Below are 22752 nucleotides of genomic sequence, written 5' to 3' on the forward strand. Positions count from 1 at the left end.
TTTGAGTTTTTATTCTTTTCTATAATTTTTGCTAAATCCTAAATTCTTTCTAGACTACAAATTCCCAAACTAATACTTTCAATTATTTTATTCTATTTTTCTAACTTAAACTCAATAAAATTACTACTACCTTTTTCCTGAGGCCCTACCTCCTCTAAAGTAAAAGTACTTTAACATCTAGTTTCCAACATTAATCTTTGCTTTTATTCTATTTCTATAAAAATGTCTTATTAAACTTTTTTCTGCCTTCATCACATAAAAAGGCCTAGCCCATCTAGAATACTACCTTCTAAATGAAACCACCAACTAAACTAATCCACCCTCAAAAACTAAACAAGACTTATAACCTCCTTCATAAATATTCATATCTCTATTTACAGCCTATTATATATATTAGCCAATCTGTTATCACGTCCAATAAAAACATAATTTAAAAACCCTACATAATTAAAAAGTCAAAAAGTGCCTCATATAGTCCTACAAGACAAACACCAAAAAATTAAATTTATGTGCGACTCTACATTGTCACTAAATCAATAGGATACATTCTAATTCAGGTCAGGACCATCTTAGTGACAAAAACTACTTATAACATTGGCCCTGCCTACAGGGGTAGACATATCCCTGTGTTATAAAACTTATTATTATTACGCACTTTATGTAAAACTACAAGATAGACTTTCCCCAAAACTTTCTAAACTTTATAGTACAACACTCCAATCAATATTCTCTATAGGTCCAAATACTCATAAATATTTCCAAATCCAAATAAATCAATTCCATTGTAATACCCCCAAACTACAACCCTTCTCAACAAAAAATAGCCAAAATAATTATGGCACCCATTTTCCTTCCAAATAAAATAAAATTTGACAATAAAAATTCCAACCAAACAGCTTAACTTCAAACAACATTTTAAAACATTTTTCATTTCCAGCTTTCTCCTCATTTTCAAAATATAACTTGAAAATAAACTACAAATCCTAATCTCAAAATACTGCTTTACAAAGTACGTATCTGCTTCCTTTTGCCTTAAAATACAGCCTCAAAATATACTAGAAACTGCCACTCCCCTTCTTTCCCATACTATACTCTTATGCTTTATGCATATTTATTTACTTAAATCCTTGTTAAGTACATGCATACTCACATATCTAGTCATATATTTCCATTAAAATGCCAAAGGCCAAATCCTAACACAAACCAGACACCTCCAAACTTCTCTCCCCAGTTAAGGCCAAAACTCACTCCCAGCTAAAAATTGACTACAGGCCAGGTGCAGAGGCTCACACCTGTAATCCCAGCATTTTGGGAGGCCAAGGTGAGAGGACTGCTTGAGCCCAGGAATTTGAGACCAGCCTGAGAAACATGGTGAAACCCCGCCCCTACCAAAAAAAAAAATACAAAAAGTTAGCTGTGCTTGGTGGTGCATGCCTGTGGTCCCAGCTACTGGGGAGGCTGAGGTAGGAGAGGATCACCTGAGCTGCACTGAGCCAAGATCACACCACTGCACTCCAGCCTGGGTGGCAGAGTGAGACTCCATCTCCAAAATAATAATAATAATAATAATTGACCACAAAGTGACTTGCAATTAATTTATAACCTAATTAAGCCCAAAATGATATCAGGCCTTTCCCTAAATAAAACAGCAATTCAAAATAAGCCATTAAAACAAACCGTGCCACCTCACAGCCCCTTCCTCTCCTATATTCCAAATCCCTCTCTCTTTAAAAACCTCTATATGCCCTCCACAAAGGGAAAAGTGGCAATTTTTTTAAATGTCACCCATTCTTCCCCTTGCTAACACGAGTAGTAAAGTCTTGCTCTCTTTCTGTCACACCTCATTATTATTTTGACTTGTTTCTATAAACAAATGGCCAAACCCTTTTGCTGGTTACACATCTAGTTATTACACTTCTATAGTGCAGATGGAAAATGAGAGGTTACTTGATTCTCCAGTTCACTCTGATGTCAGCTCTCCAAGTTGGGGTATAAGGGGCACAGCTACCTGAGGTCCAGATTACCCAAGTGGTGGGACTAACTGATGATCCCTTGTCCTCTGATGAAGCCCACATTCTGGAAATGGAACTCCTTGCAAACCTCTTCAGTCCACTGCAGGCATTTGCCTTCTCTGATACCATCCACCTCTCCTCACCAAGGATCTGAAGACACAAGTTACACAGTCTGGTAGACTGAATATGAATGACTTGGGCAAAACAAGAAGCATCTTCTGTTCAAGTCTCTGCCATTTGTCAGTCATGGGGTCCACCAGGCTGGAAATCACCCATACTGCCTCCCATTCAGTGCCTCCATTCAGTGTGTTCCATTCAGGATCCATGATGTATTTAAGCACCAACCTCATGGCATGTATTCCTGCAAGGTAGCGCTGCCCCACAATGATCAGCCCCTACTTCACACTAAGCACCTTGGCTCATTTGGGTTCCCTGGGACTCTGACCATCCACCATTATGATACCTACCGGGAATCTCCACGAGACTTTCACCGAGAAGTCAGATGACATCCTTGTGAGAAAATGATGGACTACAAATGGCCTGAAGCAATCTGCTCTTGAAGCCTTTTGAGGATTGCCAAGGCAAATGGTGTCCTTATTGAAAGTTCTCCTGCTGCAAAGCAACTCCTTGTTGCTTTAGACCCATCAGAAACAGGAAAACATTGAAATCAAGGGGATAACCCCCCACAACTATATCTCACTGCCAACACTTCCCTCACCACCCCATTTTCTCCAGTATGTTACCTGACACATGAAGAGTGTTTCTGTTGTTTTCTTTTGTTTTGTTTTGTTTTGTTTTTGGTGGTTTTTTTTTTTTTTTTTTTTTCTGAAATGGAGTTTTGCTCTTGTTGCCCAGGCTGGAGTGCAATGGTACAATCTGGCTCACTACAACCTCTTCCTCCCAGGATCAAGTGATTCACCTGCCTCAGCCTCCTGATAGCTGGGATTACAGGCATGCATCACCACGCCTGGCTAATTTTTTTGTATTTTTAGAAGAGTCAGGGTTTTACCATGTTGGCCTGGCAGGTCTCGAACTCCTGACCTTAGGTGATCCACCCGTCTTGACCTCCCAAAGTGATGGGATTACAGGCATGAGCTGCTGTGCCTGGCCTGTTTCTAGCTTTATCTTTGCCTATGACAAGTTTCTGGTTCAGCTGATAGCATGTCCCCCAAATTCAGAATACATAAGAAATCACTGGGGATTTACATCTGATTACCATAGATTCATTCTTTCATATTACAAGGCTCAAAGTTACAAAGAGAAATAGTATGTGATTGTGATCTGGTGTTTCATTAATATTTTCTTAAAGTTAAAACTGTTACTTTTCTGAAGAAGTAGCCAGGATAATAACTCTCTCAATTTCAAAAAAAACTATTGGCACAATTTGCAGTCAGTCATCATTTCTAACCAACGTATACTCTTTTTACTGCTAAGATAGCTTGACAATTTTAATCCCTGCATTATGGCCTATATGATAATCCCAGCAGTATTCTGGGGATAAGATCTTAGAGAGTTCGTTGAGAAAGAAATACTTGTTTAGGTGGCTTTCATCATGCCACTTGGCTTCGATGTCATTTTCCCTGTCCTGGAGGATTCCCTTAAAGTACTCCTGGGTGATGTTGAGAACTTGAATGAGTATTCTACCAAAAATGGCTTTGTGGTAATAAAAATCCCACTGGCTGAATGAAATGTATGCTGCCGACTCCTTCCACCTCTCATAAGTATACTCCTCACGATGTGTCCCGTAACACCAGGCCTGTAGCTGATCCACCAACTGGCCCAGGGTCTCCACCCCAAAATTGTCTTGGAACACCTGGTTCTTATCCATGCAGAAAAGGAAGTTAACTTCCTGTTGGATGTGGGCCAACAGGTGGTCTTCATGTCCATCATGCTGATGTCCTGCTACCTCTTCTCAGGCTTGGTATCAAACAATCTGAAGGAACGCAGAGGACCCAGCTCTATCAATGGCATCATAGCGACATGGGCCATGATGTAAAATATGACTCTGTGGCTGACCATGAAGTACCTATCAGCAGATGTTATAAACTCCTTCAAGTAATACTCTGTATATCTTCCAACAGCAAAACCCGTCAACCCCATGGCAGTTTTCTGTTTGGCATAATAATCTTCTAGGACAGTTCTGCTCTAAGTGCCTTTCCAGACAACCGGTGCATTCCAACTGGTCACTGTCAGCACCTCTGGGTGATTGTATGGATAAACTAGTCCCATAGCTGAAGCTTTTTAAAAAATTTTTTGGTCATCTTTCTACCTTTGTTCTTTCTCTTTTTCTTTGTCTATATCTTCTTCCTCTGCTTGATAATTGTGAGTTCCATTGTTGAAGCAGCTTGGAAACCACCGGCCCTTCTGAGTGCTGCTGTCAACAACTTCTGGGTGTTTTGAGTGATACGTCCACTAGAGATAGCCTTCTGGGGTGTTGATGCATTTCCAACCCACAAGGATTACAGTGGAGACAACCAGCATTAGTGGAATTACCTTTCCTTTGACATTCATTGTTTTCTCCTCATCATCTGCTTCTTTCACCCCGGAGTAAAAGGCAAAACAACAAAGTTCTACTGAGCTCCCTTCTGCAGAAGGGAGAGTTGAGGGAAGGGAAGGTGCTGCATTCTAACTCTTGACTGGCAGAAGCTGGGAGCCCAGGGCCAGAGCACGGCGAGTGACGCTAGGCAGGACCGCGCCTCACTCCCAGCCTAGGTGCCCTCCGCACTCCAATCACCTGCCCCACCGCCTCTGCCCTAGCCAAGCAAGGCATGTGGGAGAAACATGCTGGCCTTGACATTCAACCCAGAATTATATTTCAGAAATTACTAACTAGTTGAATAAATATAGCTTTATTTTTTCCCTTTAACTCAATTTAAAACAAATGCAGAAGTTGAGCACAGGCCACATGTACTTGGCAGAAGGCTGTTTCAGAAATGAACATCAAACTTATTTTCTCCAAGACTCTCCTCCCCATCATCCATTCAGCATTCGGTTCAGAAAAAATTACCTACAGAACAATGGTTTTCAAATTATGTTTCATGGTCACTGTATTCTCATTCCTTGAGATGATACAGGTACAACTTTATATTCTATGCTCAAATGTGTCAAGCAGCTGCATACTACCTATTCCTCTTACATGTTGCCATTATTAAATGTTCTGTGGGCCGGACGCTGTGGCCGTAATCCCAGCACTTTGGGAGGCTGAGGCAGATGGATCACTTGAGATCAGGAGTTCTTGACCAGCTTGGACAGCATGGTGAAACTACGTCTCTGCTAAAAATACAAAAATTAGCCGGGAGAGGTGGCGCATCTGTAATCCCAACTACTCTGGAGGCTGAAGCAGAGGAATCACTTGAACCTGGGAGGCAGAGGTTGCAGTGGGCCAAGATCATGCCACTGCACTCCAGCCTGGCACCTGGTGACTGAGTGACACTCTGTCTCAAAACAAACAAAAAAACCAACCAAACAAAAAGTTCTGAGACACTGTACTGTTAAGAAAACTGCTTTCTGTACTTTTCTCTTTTAACCATAACCCTCCCCAGCAACAACAACCCCTCTTCCCCAGCCAACAAATAACCCAAGACCCAAAAGTATTTGCTCCTATTATTTTATGGAACTAGTGTTCTAGGTTTCACAACTTGGGAAATCCTACAGCAGAGCCTCCTTGTAATAATAGGGGGAAGAATGGAAAGCCATATAAAGCCCTGGAGAGTTTTTTTCCCCTAAGAATATTGATGTTTTCTTTATTTCCTGCCATATCAGAACTGCTTTAGTGAAAATTTAGAGGGTTTTAATTCCATTTACTTTTATTTCACATTCCTAGTCTCTAGCTAGCAAGGGTTATATTTATCAAGTTACTTACCATCTTTGTGACTCTCACACTTAAAATGTGAAAAACACGAATCTCATATGGCTGTTCTGAGGACTGAGTTAATACAGTGCCTCACTCATAAATAAGTGCTCGGCTGGGTGTAGTGGCTTACATCTGTAATCCCAGCACTTTGGAGGCCCAGGTGGTTGGATCATCTGAGGTCAGGAGGCTGGCCAATATGGTGAAACCCTGCCATCTCTACTAAAAATACAAAAATTAGCCAGGTATGGTGGCAGGCACCTGTAATCCCAGCTACTTGGGAGGCTGAGGCACGAAAATCGCTTGAACCCATGAGGTGGAGGTTGCAGTGAGTTGAGATTGCACCATTGCACTCCAGCCTGGGTGACAAAATGAGGTTCTGTGTCAAAAAAAAAAGAAAAGAAAATTATCTGGGCATGATGGCATGTGCCTGTAATCCCAAATACTTGAGAGGCTGAGGCACGAGAATCGCTTGAACCCACAAGGCGGAAGTAGCAGTGAGCTGAGATCAGGCCATTGCACTCCAGCCTGGGCAACAGAGCAGGCTCTGTCTTAAGGGGGAAAAAAAGGCTCATAATTTTAACAATTATTATCATATACAAATACTTGAACTTGTGTCTTTGAAGGACTCAAAACTTTAGTAGAATCAATTTCTATATTACAACAGTGACAGAAAGGTCACAAAGAAAAGCTTAAGGACAAATGAAGGCCATCTACTACCAAAACATTTGGACTTTATTCTGTAATAGCCATTGAATGTTTTCAATGACACTATAAAAACAATGCAGGAAATATTAGTTATAAATATTGTTGTTATGGTCCAGGGAATGTACTAAGCACTTTATATAAAATATTTTATTTAACTCTCTTTTTTTTTGGAGGGAGTTTCAATCTTGTTGCCCAGGCTGGAGGGCAATGGTGAAATCTCAGCTCACTGCAACCTCTGCCTCCCTAGTTAAAGCGATTCACCTTGCGTCAGCCTCCCAAGTAGCTGGGATTACAGGCGCCTGCCACCATGACTGATTAATTTTTGTATTTTTTGTAGAGACGGGGTTTCACTGCATTGGGCTGGGCTGGGCATGGTGGCTCATACCTGTAATCCCAGCACTTTGGGAGGCCAAGGTGGAGTTATTTAACTATTACAACAATCCTAAGGTTAGGAGTTAAACTCTTAAAACAACCCTGAAGGAATACTCTGATCATCATTTACCCATGAAGAAACTGAAGCTGAGAAAGATGAAATTGAATTGCCTATGACATCTAGTAAGTGGCTGTAAACATGATTTATATTTCAGGAATCTGACTCCAAACATCATAGTTCAGCTGGAAATTCAAAAGTAAAAGAATTTACACACAAATCATGAAAAAGACAAACCATGATTTGGCTTCTGAGAGGACACAGGCTAAAAGAGAGTATTATTGTTAATATTAAATGACTGAGGCCTTGAGATCCACTCATGCAAAAAAAGACCTGCTTCTCTCTCTCTCTCTCTCTCGTTCTCTCGGTTTCTCTCTGTCTCTTTCTCTTTGTGTATGTGTGTGTTACATTAAATATTGTGGAAAGTCTGCTCGGAGCAAAAGGAAATTAATTGTTGTGGCTGAAGCACTCAAGCACAGTTCTATAAAAGACGTACTAATGATGGCAGATGGGTAAAATAAAGGAGAAATATGGCATTACTGGGGACAAAAATGTATTATAATCATATATTTTTATTTTATTATTTTTATTTTAATTTTTTTGAGATGGAGTCTCCCTCTGTCCCAGGCTGGAGTGCAGTGGCACGATCTCCGCCCACTGCAACCTCTGCCTCCCGGGTTCAAGCAATTCGTCTACTTCGGCCTCCCGAATAGACGGGACTACAGGTGCGAGGCACCACGCCCGGCTAACTTTTGTATTTTTAGTAGAGACGGGGTTTCACCATATTGGCCAGGCTGGTCTCGAACTCCTGACCTCGTGATCAGCCTGCCTCGGTCTCCCAAACTGCTGGGATTACAGGAGTGAACCACCGCGCCCAGTCTTTATATTACATATACTAAAGTAAAAGGATACATGAGGGCAGATCGGAGTTATGCGTGAAATTTAGGCACATATTATGAGGCTAAATCACGTTTCATCTGTTTTATTAATTGCTATTGCCTGACTTTGAAGTATTCAGTAATAGTTGAATACAGAAAAGAATGGTAAAGGTCAGGTAGATTTGATAGATCTGAGGCATGTGGAAGTAAAGAGCTATTTAAAGGTTTGTTGTTTTTAACAGGAGTATCAAGTGAGATTGATTTTTCATCTCTTCACCGGGCTCTCTTTCAGAAAGGTCTGTCAGCCAGCTCCATCCCTAACACTTTTAGGGATGTTGACCCTTAGCTGGCAAAACTTGTGTTTAAAATCCCAAATATTAATCAGATAAAAAACTTAGATAGTAAATACTTTGATAACTCATCTCCACGGCATTGTATGTCTGAGGGAACAATACCCGGCTACAGGTCCTACGAGGCCACAAAAGCTAACTACAGAGATCGTCTTTAGCTGTTTTGAAAACAGTAGGCCTTGACTACAGTCATCTCTCGCATGCCCATCAGTCTTATTTAAGGTCCTGCTGGCGTCCGAGAGGTGGCTTTACGACGCACGGAAAGAGTGTGTCTGGCTAGAGAAGCGGGGAGCCTCCGCTGCCTTGGGAGGTGCAAGGCATAGCGCTAGGAAGTCACGGTTAGGCCTCTGCCAAGAACACCAACGAATCCGCAATGCGCCTGGCCAAAGGGCAGCAGCTTAGCTCTTTAAATACCGCATAACAGAAAAAGCCTGTATTGGAGAAAATAAGAATCCGCGGCAGAAACGGAAGGCACGGTGATTCAAAGGTTTTTATCCAGCATGGTTCCCTCGCCAGACTGCAAATCCCAGCATCCACTCCTTCCACGGGAGCCAATGAAAAAGCTACAAGTTCCCGCAGCCAATCACATTCTGAGCCAGTGTATCACCCGACTGAATTCTGGGATTTGTGGTTTTCACGGGGCAACATTACACCACGGTGGTTAAAGCAATACAGGCCACGCGTCTGATCCCAAACGAAAGCTCCCTGTTATAATTATGTTAGTTCTGCAAGTTAACTCCTTAATTGTCGTTACTCCCAGGTTTTCTCCTTCTCAAAGATCGTAATCTTTTTCTCTTAATGTCACTAAATAATCAAGTTATTTTCAGATTAAGGCCCGCTTGTTCCACTCATCTCCTGTCCTTTAACCGTCACTTTAAAGTCTCGCGAGAACAGCCCCTTTAGTCATTGTCATGCCTCCAGAAGGCGGGTCACGCGAAAATTGACACAGGCTTCAGCCAACCGAATTGTGCTTTAACTCTCGTCTGCAGCGTGCTTGGAAGAGGCCTCGTGAACTCTGACCTTAGCTTTCCGTCGCGTCCTGCGTGTGCCGCCCCCGCCCCCGGAGCGAAGTAGGCGGGCTTTGGCCTCTTGCCCTGGGGAGTGAGTGCGGAGGGAGTGGGAGCCAGACGGCCCTGAGTGGAAGGGTCTGGTTACCCGTAGTAGCCGCGCTGTGCGCCTCGCCGCCCATGAGCTCGTCCTCCCGCGAACGGCGCCGTCGTTAGGCTGGCCCGGTAGCCTCGGCTTACCCCGGGACAGGCCCACGCTTCGCCGGGGAGCGGGCAGCCCGTCGAGGCGCCTCCCTAGTCAGCGTCGGCGTCGCGCTGCGACCCTGGAAGCGGGAGCTGCCGCGAGCGAGAGGAGGAGCTCCAGCGGCGGCGGCGGCGGGCAGCAGCTCCAGCGGCGGCGGCGGCGGGCGGGATCGAGGCCGTCAACATGGCGAGCGCCTCGTACCACATTTCCAATTTGCTGGAAAAAATGACATCCAGCGACAAGGACTTTAGGTGAGGCCGAGATGCGACCCTCACTCCACCTCCGGGTCCCCCCCGCCGCGGCCCTGGCCGTCACGCAGGCCTTGCCCCACCCCTTCGGCCGCAGCCGGTAGCGGCGCTGCCCGGAGGTCTCCAGCCCACCGCCCCGCTGGCCTTCGGACCCCGGCGGGCCCCTTTCCGCTCCGGTCCTGCAACCGCCTCCCCCCATTCTTTCCCCTAGGCCGTTGCCCGCCGCGGTCTCCAGGCCCCTTTTGCGTCTCTGAGCGCCCCGAGAGCCTCCCCTGCGCCCCACTGGGAGGCGATACTCGTGTCTCTGGTAGCGCGAAGGGGCCAAACCACCCACCATTGTGGAGACCCGAGTTGCTCTCGCGGGGAGACCGGGCGCCGGGCCTACCCGCCTGCCGTCCTGCGGCGCTAGGCCGCCCTGCCCGCCGGGGCCCAGGCTGCGGGGGGACCCGGTGCGCTCCTCCCTGCCCGCAGGTGCGCGTGGGCCTGGCTGCATTCAGGTGGAATGATGAACTTCTGCGCTCTTGGCTGATGGGGTTAGACACTTCTTTTTTGGATTATTTTTTTTCGTGAAGGTTGGAAGAAGGGGGAGGGGAGCTAGGATGGAGGAAACTTCGCTCGTAGGGTTTTCCCGCCAGCATCACTGTCTGTTCCCCTCGTCAGGTAAAACTCACTTAGGAGCTTGGCATTTCAGTCTCTTGTCCTTATGGCCAAAATCACTACCAAAGGGGTGAATTGCTGGATCTGAATCGTAGCAGACGGATCTTCTTCAAAAGGAAGCGATGTTTAATACGGAGCTGGTGAATGTGAAGCTTTATTACAGCAATTCTGTTCAGGAGATTTGTAATGTTCCAAATTGTTGTAATATGCATAGTGAAGATTTGTTATATTTTTACAGGTTATCTTTTTTTTCTTTGCATGCTGTGGTGATTGTTACATTCTTTCCCGCCTCCCATCTCTTCACAAATACGTTCTTGACCTAAAAAAAAAAAAAAAAAAAAAAAAAAGAAAGAAAAAAGGCTGCTTATTTCCTTATGCCTGTTTTGTTCTCTAATGCTTCAGTGGTTGTAATTTGGGTGCACTTTAAAGGAAAGAACAAATAGTCCTGAACTAAAATTGTGGCTAAAGAGCTTGTTTGTTTTATATGAACAGTATGTTTTAACTCCTGAAAATATGTCCAAACCCTGTGGACTGGGAAGAACTTTTCAGATTTGTGAAAGGAGAACCATGAAAAAGTAGTAGTTGTATTCTTGAATAAATTGATATACTGGCTTATTAAAACAGGCAATGACCACAAAACCTCGTATTAAAAAAAAATTTCTACCTAGGCAGCTTTTAACTGTTGTATTTAACACTTAAAAACCAGTTTGCTAATGGTAAAAATTTTAGTATTGTAACTTTTGGGAGGTGACCTACGTTTGGTTTGTGTATTTTAGATTTGTTTAGTTGTAGGGCCAAAATTAAGATTCTTGGGGGAAATAAAAGTTTTGTGTTGTTTTACGGATTGGAATGCTGTTTGATTCTCTTTGGGGCTTTGCTAGCTTCCGATTCAAGTCAAAGATGTGTGGTGTGATTTCCTCCCTTTTGCTGTCAATTTGGCTCATCCTGTGAAAGTAGTAAATTTTATTCTGATTGTGGTCAGTTTCAGTATAAAGGTAACACTTTATAATAATAGAATTTTGTTCAACTAGTAGGACTTCTGTATGGGTAATAAGTTTAGAAAGGCTAAAGAAATTATGTGGTGATACCATATATGTGATTATTGACTAAAGCTTGCTTTCTTAAATTTTCTGTGAAAGAAAGAACATATACATACCTAGTTTTTAAAAAAATAAATTATATGAAAGAAATAATCCTCTGTATGAAATGACAGTCAATGCTGAATTTGATAAAGATTATGAATTTTGGTTGTACTGAATTAACATTGCCTGGAGGATTGGTGTAATATTAATATATTCCTAATAGTTGGTGAATGTTAAACAAGGTATGTTTAAGAGCAGTAAGTGATTTTCAGTAATTTGACGAAATTAAGTTTTTTTTTTAACTGTGTTCTAAAAAACAGTTTTATAATATGCTGTAGCCATCTAGTTAATACACAAGTCTTTGGAACTAAATCACTTTATGTATTCAGTTTAAACAGACATTTAAGAATTAAAATAGTGAGTTTTTGGAGTCAAGTATTTTGAAATTTTTTCTGATATTTTTAGTATAGGCATTTATTTTAATACATTTGTTCTTTTTTTTTTTTTTTTTTTTTTTTTAAAAAGAATGTTTTCTTTAGAAGTTTATTTTGGCTTAAATACCAAGATTTGTGGCTGCATATTTAAAAATACCTAGCACTAGAAGGATATTGAAGGCAAGGTTAATTAACATGGAATGACCAATATGTGCAAAGCACTCTACCTATACTAAGGACTATGAAAGAAAACAGTGCTGCCAAAATGAAGAACAAATTTTATTCTCCTCATGGTAGAGTCCAAAGAGAATTTGACCTAGTCACAAGATCTGGGTTCTAATCATGTGTGTCTTTGTTATCAACTGTAAGATCTTATGCAAGTTACTTAATTTGAGATTTTCACTTCTGAGAGGCGTGGACATGACTAATTACAAAAGGTTGCTTTTAGGCGTAAAATTTCAGGTCTATTTAGATAATTACGTCGTCCATTAATACAGAGAAGGTAAAGGAATGAATGCAGGCTTAAAAATTTGGAAATTTCAGCATTTTAAAAGAGTCTTTTTGTAGGACTTAATAGGCTCAATTTATTGAAAAAAATTGCCTAATATTTCTTTTGTGTTTTAGTATTGTGCATTATTTAAAGTTGGGATATTAAGACTTAGGAGAAATGGGGAAAGCATCAGGATGAGAAATGTCGAAGTTAGGAACACTGATGCCATATACAAAGTTTAAAAAAAAAAAAAAGACTAGGAGCTCTTTTAGAGGGAGGCGTTTGTGTGTTCTAATTAACCAGGATAGTGCCTGTTACCTACTAGCCTTGGTTTAGTGAAAAGTTATTATTTTTAAAATAATGGATGCCTAATTCAAATAAACCTTCAGAAGAAAAATGAAGAAACATTCTCTGGGGCAGTACCTTAGAACGGTGCTTCTCATCATGTCCTCCCAAAAAGAAACACTTCTGGAGTATACTGAGACTTTTTGCCAGAAAAGATTTACACTAGTGTATATAGTTATTTTAAGGACCTCTAAGAATGCATGTTCCATAAAGGAGTTAAAGAGTAAGACTTATAATGTAGCCAATAGGTAGGGGATTTGGTGGATACCAGAGCCAAAGCTTTAATGTGGATGAACCATGTGACACTCTTGTTTGTGAATATTAATATTGAATATTCGGTGGCTTGAGGTAACTAAGTTCTGTTCGTTCTTTCTCTTTCTTTCCTTCTCTCTCTCTCTTTTTCTTTTCTCTTTCTTCTTTCGAGATGTGTCACTGTGGCCGAGGCTGGAGTGCAGTGGCACAGTCTCACTACAGCCTCAACCTCCTGTCCTCAAGCAGTCTTCCCACCTCAGCCCCTAGAGTACCTGGGACTACGGGCATGCACCACCGTGCATGGGTAATTTTTTTGTGAATGGTGCATCACCATATTTCCCATGCTGGTCTCAGACTCTTGAGTTCCAGCCATCTGCCCACCTTGGCCTCCCAAAGTGCTAGGATTATACGGTTGAGCCACTGTGCCCGGCCAGTTGTTTTCATATACTTCAACCACCAATTGATTTAAAGTATTCCAAGGAATCAAGACCTAAAGAAAATAACGTTCTCTATATATACATAATAGTTAAAATCAGTGCTTACCGTGAGCTTGATTTTTATTTATCCTTGCAACTTTAGTAAATGAGAATAACAATCTCATTTATAGTTGAAAAAACAGATTTGGAGAGAAATGACATTTGTTCAAGGTCAGTTAGATTGTAGGTCTGGGACTTAAAGGATCTCTTTGCCTTCAGAGCATGAACTCTTAACTACCCATCTATGTCACTTCTCCAGGGTTTAGACTAGCAGGTGTCCTCAGACTTTTTACACAGTGGGCCAGTTCACTGTCCCTCAGACTGTTGGAGGGCCGCCACATACTGTGCTGCTCTCACTGACCACCAGTGAAAGAGGTGCCCCTTCCTGAAGTGTGGGGGGTGGGATAAATGGCTTCAGGGGGCCGCATGCTGCCTGTGGGCTGTAGTTTGGGGATGCCTGGACTAGGGGATGTTAAGATGCAGGCCTTAAATTTCAGCTCCCTCTAAAATTAGGCTTATAGAATATTTCATGCTAGAATATGCCTTTAATAATTCCCTGACAAGGACTACAAAAAGTTTAAGATTTAGTGCTTAATTCCCTAATCTACATGCTTGTTGAATAGTTAAAACACTATTTTGAAAAGATGAATAACCCAGGACAATATGTAATTGTCAGGCATTAAGTGGCAGAGAATATTAAAGGAAGAAGATTCATGTCCGTGGTGAGATCTGAGCTAGGTGTTGAAAATGAAATTCTAGGTAGAAAAAGAAAATGAAGACAAGTATAAAAGCACACGGTACAAAACTTCACTGGGGAAGAGGGACTAGATAATCTTGACTGTAGCTGGATGCATATTGTCCACCAAACTCCTTAAGAATAGGGACCTTGTCATACTAAATGGAATCCTTCTCTTTGTCTGGTTCTTGACCCTATGGGTTCTTAGTAGGTAGTTGCTGAAGTAGAATTTTATTTTAGTTCGATTATGTAGGGATTTTAGGAACCTCCAGGAAACCATTGGAAAATCACCTGAACTATTTGTTTAAATACCACTTGATCGGCTTTTCTTAAAATAATTCACTACATTGTAGAATGCAGTGTTTTTCAATTTTTAAAGGTTTATATTACCAGATTTAAGTGTTTTGGATATTGGAAGGTATTTTCTTTTGGAAACTGTTTAAAATGCTTATTAAAAATCTCAAGCCTGTTAAGGAATCATAGGTTTTCAGAGCTGGAAGGGACCTTAGAGATCCTATCACATAGCTGAAAGTACAGTGTGGGCATTTATAATAACATGACAGGAAACAGCGAAATTATCTTAAGTACTTGGGCTTGAAGAAAAGCAGGTTTAATCAGAAATACACTTGCAGAGATTAAGAAGGTGATTTCTGGGGACTTTTTAAAATACTCAGCAGGTTGATGGCAGTAACTTTCTTGATTTTACTTAGGTGTTTTTTTTTTTTGATACATGCTATACTAACTGGTTATCAACAGTGATTAGGGCTCACCACTGGAAAAGAGGAGAAAGGGACCTCACAGAGAAAACTGGGAAGAAAGAATCGTAAAAATTAGATTTCTTTACATGAACAATATTTTTTTTTTTTTTTTTTGAGGTGGAGTTTCGCTCTTGTTACCCAGGCTGGAGTGCAATGGCGCAATCTCGGCTCACTGAAACCTCCGCCTCCCGAGTTCAGGCAATTCTCCTGCCTCAGCCTCCTTAGTAGCTGGGATCACAGGCACGCGCCACCATGCCCAGCTAATTTTTTATATTTTTGGTAGAGACAGGGTTTCACCTTGTTGACCAGGATGGTCTTGATTTCTTGACCTCGTGATCCACCCGCCTCGGCCAAAGTGCTGGGATTACAGGCTTGAGCCACCGCGCCCGGCCTACATAAACAATATTAAGACTATTCCAATTTAGGCCTGGCATGATGGCTCATGCCCTTAATCCTAGCACTTTGGGAGGTCGAGGTGGGCAGGTCACCTGAGGTCAGGAGTTCATGACCAGCTTGGACAACCACATCTCTACTAAAATACAAAAATTAGCTGGACATGGTGGTGCACGCCTGTAATACCAGCTACTCTCAAAGTTGAGGAAGCAGAATTACTTGAACCCAGAGGAGGAGGTTGCAGTGAGCCAAGATGGTGAGATTCCGTCTCAAAAAAAAAAAGGCTATTCTAACTGAATTCATAGCACTCCAAGGGAGGAATAAATGAGGAAAAGTGAAATAGCAGTGGTGTTTGTGCAGGATCTCTGAAAGGTAATTGGTGTACTGAGTGGTAAAATTGACCATATCAGTCGAGCACAGTGGCTCACACCTGTGATCCCAGCACTTTGGGAGGCCAAGGCGGGTGTATCACCTCAGGTTAGGAGTTCGAGACCAGCTTGGCCAACATGGTGAAACCTCATCTCTACTAATAGTACAAAAAATTAGCCAGGTGTGGTGGTGCAAGCCTCTAATCTCAGCTACTCGGGAGGCTGAGGCAGAATTGCTTGAACCCAGGAGACAGGTCGCAGCGAGCCGAGATCACACCACTGCACTCCAGCCTGGGTAGCAGAGTGAGACTGTGTCTGGAAAAAAAAAAAAAAAAAAAAAAAAAAAATCATGTCAGCTAGATTTCTGGTTAAAGGCAAGAGTAAAATTGTGTTTATGTATGATGGGAGAAGATGTGAGAGTTACTGTGAGCGCAAGGTGTCTATCTCTACCATTGCTTCTGCTTTTCTACGTTGGATTTTCTAAGATGAAAAAGTGCTTCCTTTAATTAGTCCAATAGAGTAAGCCAAATGTTTAAGATCTAGCACATGCCTAGATCTAGTGTAAGTTCCAGACTGTGTTATTCATCACTGTGTTTGCAGAATAGAGTTCCTTATGTTGGTGCCGCTGAAATACTCGTTGAATAAAGGAATGAGATGGCACTGCCTGCGGGTCCTATCAACTTGGGAATTCCATTGAAGTCTGAAATGTAACCTTTTACCTTTTACTTTTCCCATCTTATGCCGCCTTTATCCTTATTTTGGCCTGTTAAATTACTATTCATTTAAAATCACAGGCAGAAAACCTTCATATCACCCTTCTGTTGTTTATCTTCTTTAGTCTTCTGATGAGTATTTCTCAAATTAATTTTGCTGTCTCAGGCCTCTTCCTAAATCCAGTCTGTTCCCTCTGGCCATTAGAATTTTTTCCTAAATATTGCAGCTGATCATTGCCTCCCTCACTAATTTCCATTCACTACAAGATGAACTCCAAATCTCTTAGCTGTTGCCCATCTGAACTTTCAGAAACTGCTCTTCCTAAAATCCCTAACACTCTCCCTAGTCTCCTAATGTAACTCATTTAGTGGATATTTTCTTTGCTCATCTATTTGGTATTTAAGCATTTTTTTTAAACCGTTTTTTCCTTCTTGGAATTCTCTTATATGGGCATCCTGACCAAGTTGGGTTTATTATCCATAATAGTCAGGGAGAACACACTTGAGGGTATCAGAAGATGTCAGAAGGAATCTATTCATTGGGCTAATTTGGGGAAGAGTCTAAGGAAGTGAAGCTTTGCTTTAGATTGAATGTTGTCAGAAGGTGAGGGCAATTCCGTGATTCAGCATCTTAATAAATTTTATAGGGAGGGCTGACCTAAGCAGGGGAAAAGCTGTAATTGGTAAAGAAGTATCGGTCATTTAAATAATTGAAGAGCGGAATGTTAGGTATTTTGTGTTGCTCAGTGACCTTGTCCGAAATGGATGTTCTGTGAAATTGTTTGTGTCCAAAAAAACAATATGCCCTAGCTGGTAAGCATCAGATAGTTGGTAATAACATTGAGGTTTATGTCTGAATCTCAGATCTAAGTTTCTGGACTGTGGAGGCTGCTGTTTTTTTCTTTATCAGTGTCCACTTTTGGCCAAGGGCAGATGAAGTTGGGCTGCAAGACATTAATTTTTGATTTTCACATCTTCACTATGGCTGAGATTTTATTAATATCAGAGGCATTTACATTCAGTGTAGTTTGCAGTTTAACCAAAGTTAATCCTTTCTTCTATCGTAAGATGAGCAGTTTATCCATCTGATGTGACAGTGGTTGCACGGTAACATTAAGACTCTGGACAAGGGTACATCAGCTGACTCTAATACCCAGTCTTGTGGTTTTCCTTTTATTTCTTTCCTTCTGGGTCATCCTTACCATCCCTGTATCTAATCCATTTCAAAGAACTATTAATTTTAATTTGTAAAATTCAAACCAACTAGTTCTCATTATTTGTAGTATGTTTTGTAGTATGTTTTGTGAAGTTACCGCAAACACTGAGTTAGCCAACACGGAACCATTGCTTCTGAGGGAATTACGGAATAAGGTTTCTGTGAGTCACAGTGTTTTAATCAGTTGATGAGTTTGTAACCTTGTTTTATAATGAGTGTTTCTTTTAAAGATGCCTTACTTAATATATATTGCTGATTCATTAACACTGAATTCACAGCAAATAAAGATATCTAACGTGTTTTTTTTCAGAAGCACATCATAGCCTTCTTGCACTTAGGAATGCTAGACAGCATTTCAGCACTATGCTTGGGGCCATATTAAATAACAGCACCAACAAAAAGCACAGACATGAAAAACATGGGCTTAAATAGGCCAAGAAGAAGATCCTTGTTAACAACATGAGAGCTGGAGCTAGAAGGCAAAGTGTTGCTTTGTCCCACCACAGTTGGGAATGTATGTGTTGGATTACTCACATTTTTCACCATTTACACTCATCTGCAAATTACTGTGAAATAGGAAGCATTAATTTTGGGGTTACAAATAAATGTTAAAGAGTAGGTGAATTTGCAAATACAGAATCTGGGAATAATGAGGATCAATTGTGTGTCAGTTTTTTCCATCTTCATTAATTTCTATAACCCTAACTTGGGCTATCATAATTTCTCAGTTGTTACTAGTCTCCATTCAGTCTGGCCCAGTGAAGTGTTGTTTTATCCAAAGTATGGTCCACAGTGTAGCTGGAGTAATGTTTCTGAAATACAAATCTCATCATTGCATTTATTCCCCATATGTAACCCAGTTGTTTTTCAGTAGCTTCCCATTGCTCTTAGAATAAAGGCAAAAATCCTGATATGGTCTACAAATCCTTTAAATTCCTGGCCCTTGTTAAATTCCTAGCACCAGTTTTCCCCCGCTTCATGATAATTCTGTCCACTCTTTATTTGTATTTGAAATGGAGTATTGCTCTATTGCTCAGGTTAGGGTACTGTGGCGTGATCTCGGCTCACCGCAACTTCTGCCTCCCAGGTTCAAGTGACCGCCTCCCAGGTTCAAGCGATTCTCTTGCCTCAGCTTCCCAAATAACTGGGATTACAGGCATGTACCACTATGCCTTGCTAATTTTGTATTTTTGGAAGAGACAGAGTTTTACCATATTGCCCAGGCTCGTCTGGAACTCCTGACCTGAAATGATCTGCCCACCTAGGCCTCCCAAAATGCTAGGATAACCGGTGTGAGCCACCGAGCCCAGCCCTCACTCTTTAGATCAGTCTTTCCTGACACAACCCCCAACCAGTCTACGTAATGTTACTTTGATCGTGTTCTCTCTTTTTGAGATGGAGTCTCACTCTGTCACCCAGGCTGGAGTGCAGTGACGCCATATCGGTTCACTGTAACCTCTGTCTCCTGCGTTGAAGCGATTCTCCTGCCTTAGCCTCCCAAGTAGCTGGGATTACAGATGTGCACCACCACACCCAGCTAATTTTTGTAATTTTAATAGAGATGGGGTTTCACCATGTTGGCCAGGGTGGTCTCGAACTCCTGACCTCAGGAGATCTGCCTGCCTCTGCCTCCCAAAATGCTGGGATTATACGCGTGAGCCACTGCGACTGGCTCTATAGTGTTTTCTTGGTAACACTTTCCTTTCCTTCATAGCATTTATCTTAATTCTTAGTTCTACAGGTACTTACTCATATATTCAATTAAAAAAATTAATATGCCTCTTACTGGACTGTAATATAAGCTCAAAGACAGCCAGAATTGTGTGTGCCTTGATTAGCCATTGTATCAGCCACAACTAGTATAGTACCTGATATGTGGTAGGTTCTCATTACATAGTGCATGAATATGTAAGGCCCTTCCCATCTTGACCTCAACCTATATTCCCATTATTTTCCTATTAGGTTTCTGTGCTCTACACACTTAACTGTTTCCTTAGTTTTTCACTCTGAGGTGTTCTGTCCTTCCCCACCATCAAAAAGAAAAAAGTAATTTAAATAGCAAACCAATTTTTCCCATGCAAACCCCTGTTTATCCTTTGAGATCCAACTTAATAGTCAACTCTTTGGTGTGATAATTTCCATATACTCTTGAGTAGTGTTTATAAAATATGTAAGATTGAGATTTGTGCCCTTAGCACCATACCTAAAAAAAGTAAATGCTGAAGAGACATGGATATGCCATGGACAGCTTTCAAACTGGTCAAGTAACTTCCTTAATAAGATTAATAGTATTAATTTTTAATATCAAATTTACAGAAGGAATAAATTATTCCCAGAACTTTCTGATTTCAGGGTCACTATTGAAAAATAAATCTTGGTATTATAATAATCTACTTTTTCAGCTTTTTAAAAATATCTCTTGCTAATTTTGATAGTGCTCATTTCAACTTTTTAAAATAATATTTAACCATTAATGATTTTTGAAAATCAGTAGACTTTGCCGGGCGCGGTGGCTCACGCCTATAATCCAGCGCTTTGGGAGGCCGAGGCGGGTGGATCATGAGGTCATGAGATCGAGACCATCCTGGTCAACATGGTGAAACCCCGTCTCTACTAAAAATACAAAAACTAGCTGGGCATGGTGGCGCACGCCTGTAATCCCAGCTACTCAGGAGGCTGAGGCAGGAGAATTGCCTGAACCCAGGAGGCGGAGGTTGCGGTGAGCCGAGATCGCGCCATTGCACTCCAGCCTGGGTAACAAGAGTGAAACTCCGTCTCAAAAAAAAAAAAAAAAAAAAAATCAGTAGACTTCTTTATTACAATATAAGCTCTTTGGAGTTGGGGAGGCCAAAGTGTATTTACTTTTTATTCCTTCTTCTAGGGTTTCTTACCTAATAGGCAGTGAATAAATAATAGGTAAAGAATGAATTTGTGCCAGTAGAACCATACAGAACCATAAAACAACTTTTTGCTTGGGATTATGTTTTTTTACTTAAATTGATCATCATTGTTTTCTCTAGAAACAGATAACTGGCATTGCAGCGGTTCTTAAAGGTCGTAACTATTATGGTCATTGAATGGATTTTATTTAAGTAATATGGTTAAGATGTTTTCAGTACTTTGTGTGCAGGAGTACCTGCATTAATGTGCTATGCAGTTTCTTCACTTTCCAGAATATTAATGAAAATTAGTCATGTAGTTTTAATTTTGTTTTGTCACATTATAAAATGGGGGAGGGGCTTCCAATTAGGAGAGCTGTGTCCATTTAAAAGTACGTGCTAAATTGATCTTGTGTTATAATGTAAATATAAGCCCCAGTGGAAATAGAAGCTTTTTAAAAAATAAGCAATTTTACAGAATGTGGTAAGAATTGAACTATTAGGTTGGTGTAAAAGTAATTGTGGTTTTTTGCCATAATACATTCTTGCATGTAGTGTAAAACTTTGTCAAATCAGCATTAAATGAACTATACTAGTTATTGGAATTATCCTTAAAATTACCTTACATGTAATGAATTTCTAAATTATTAACTTGTTTTGCCAACCTTCACCACATAGTTTATTACCCGTGTTGCTGGACTGTCTCCATAGCTGTTTATCGGTTCAACTGTAATAGTCTTTATTTTAACATGGATTTTGACAGTTCTCTATAGTGTACAAAATATTATATTTTTACTAAAACTGGATCTGGTTTGAATAAAAGAAAGTTAGCTTAGTTGGATTGCTTCCATAAGTGTAGGGGAGCCAAGAATTATGGGAAAAGTTCTTTTGGCTTTTAAAGAGGTCTTAGGGCTTTATTTCAATGTGATTATTTCATATTCTGAGAAATCTTTTTTAAAACAATGAATTGTTTGGTAAGACATACGGAGAAAAAAATCTGAGACTCTATATCTTATTTTACCTGAGACTCTACTTACCTTGTCTACTATTCAATTATTTCATTTAAAGCTGAGATTAGATGATTGATCACTGTATTTTTGCCAGGCTGTTCACTGTTAAACCTTCTTTTGGCAGTGGTTCTTAAGGGGAGGGGAGGCAGGAGATGTCAGGGGGAGCTAGTTTCTAGAATCCTGTCTTCAGTATTTTGAAAATAAGCCTGGTGGATGGCAGGTGGCTCACACTTGTAATCCCAGCACTGTGGGAGACTGAGGCGGGCAGACTACCTGAGATAAGGAGTTCCAGACCAGCCTAGGCTGGTGAAACCCCATCTCTACTAAAAAGATAAAAATTAGCTGGGGGTGGTGGCAGACACCTGTAATTCCAGCTACTTGGGAGACTGCGTCAGGAGAATCCTTGAACCTGGGAGTTGAAGGTTGCAGTGAGCCAACACCCCACCACTGCACTGTAGCCTGGGTGACAGAGTTAAGACTTCCTTTAAAAAAAAAAAAAAAGAAGAAGAAGAAAAGAAATCTGATACTGGGTATGGGTATTGTGGAAAATTTCCAGTAATATGTAACTCACCCACCACCCCACCCCCATTGCAACATACTTGTTTTGGATGTCTTCTTAATGTTTGGAAGATGCTCTTAGTGATATTAATGTTTATGGTTAAGGGCTTCCTAGATAGAATTCAAATCTTATATAAAGAAAAAGTAAAGAGGAGGTTTTCTCACCAAAAAGCAGTGATGCAATTAATAAGAATGAAAGAGTACTCACTGTAGGTCCTGTTAGTCAGTTTGAAATCAAGACCAACCTGGGGAAAATAATTTTGGATAATGATGCCTCATATAGCATATCAGTACTTTAAAAATCTCTCACCTTCTCTCTCTCTGGATACAATGAATTTTAATTACATTATTGCTCTTTTCCTTGGTAGCTTTTAGATCACTTTTTTAAAAAGTGGATGAGTTTTGTAATAAAGGATGTTCCTGTTGAGTGATATAGCACCGAATTTGAAAAATCATTCTTTTAAAATTAATGCTTATAAAAATTTACAATTAACACATTTCTTTTGATAGGTTTATGGCTACAAATGATTTGATGACGGAACTGCAGAAAGATTCTATCAAGTTGGATGATGATAGTGAAAGGAAAGTAGTGAAAATGATTTTAAAGTTACTGGAAGATAAAAATGGAGAGGTACAGAATTTAGCTGTCAAATGGTAA

At 40.9% G+C, this 22752-nt stretch overlaps 1 protein-coding gene and 1 pseudogene across 1 annotated transcript in view; one reads left to right on the top strand and one right to left on the bottom strand.

Moving 5' to 3' along the window:
• Nucleotides 1-3402: 3402 nt before the first annotated feature.
• LOC101049263 (N-acetyllactosaminide alpha-1,3-galactosyltransferase pseudogene) lies at nt 3403-4523 on the bottom strand (annotated as a pseudogene).
• Nucleotides 4524-9318: 4795 nt separating this feature from the next.
• Nucleotides 9319-22752, top strand: part of CAND1 (cullin associated and neddylation dissociated 1) — a 55133-nt gene continuing 41699 nt past the window's right edge. The window contains exons 1-2 of the mRNA XM_003926538.4: nt 9319-9730; nt 22605-22748. Of these exons, the coding sequence (XP_003926587.3) occupies nt 9663-9730; nt 22605-22748 (212 nt within the window). The 5' untranslated portion in view covers nt 9319-9662. The remainder of the gene's footprint in view (nt 9731-22604; nt 22749-22752) is intronic.

The sequence above is a fragment of the Saimiri boliviensis genome, chromosome 7 (assembly GCF_048565385.1).
Source record: "Saimiri boliviensis isolate mSaiBol1 chromosome 7, mSaiBol1.pri, whole genome shotgun sequence".
In the NCBI taxonomy this organism is placed as follows: Eukaryota; Metazoa; Chordata; class Mammalia; order Primates; family Cebidae; genus Saimiri; species Saimiri boliviensis.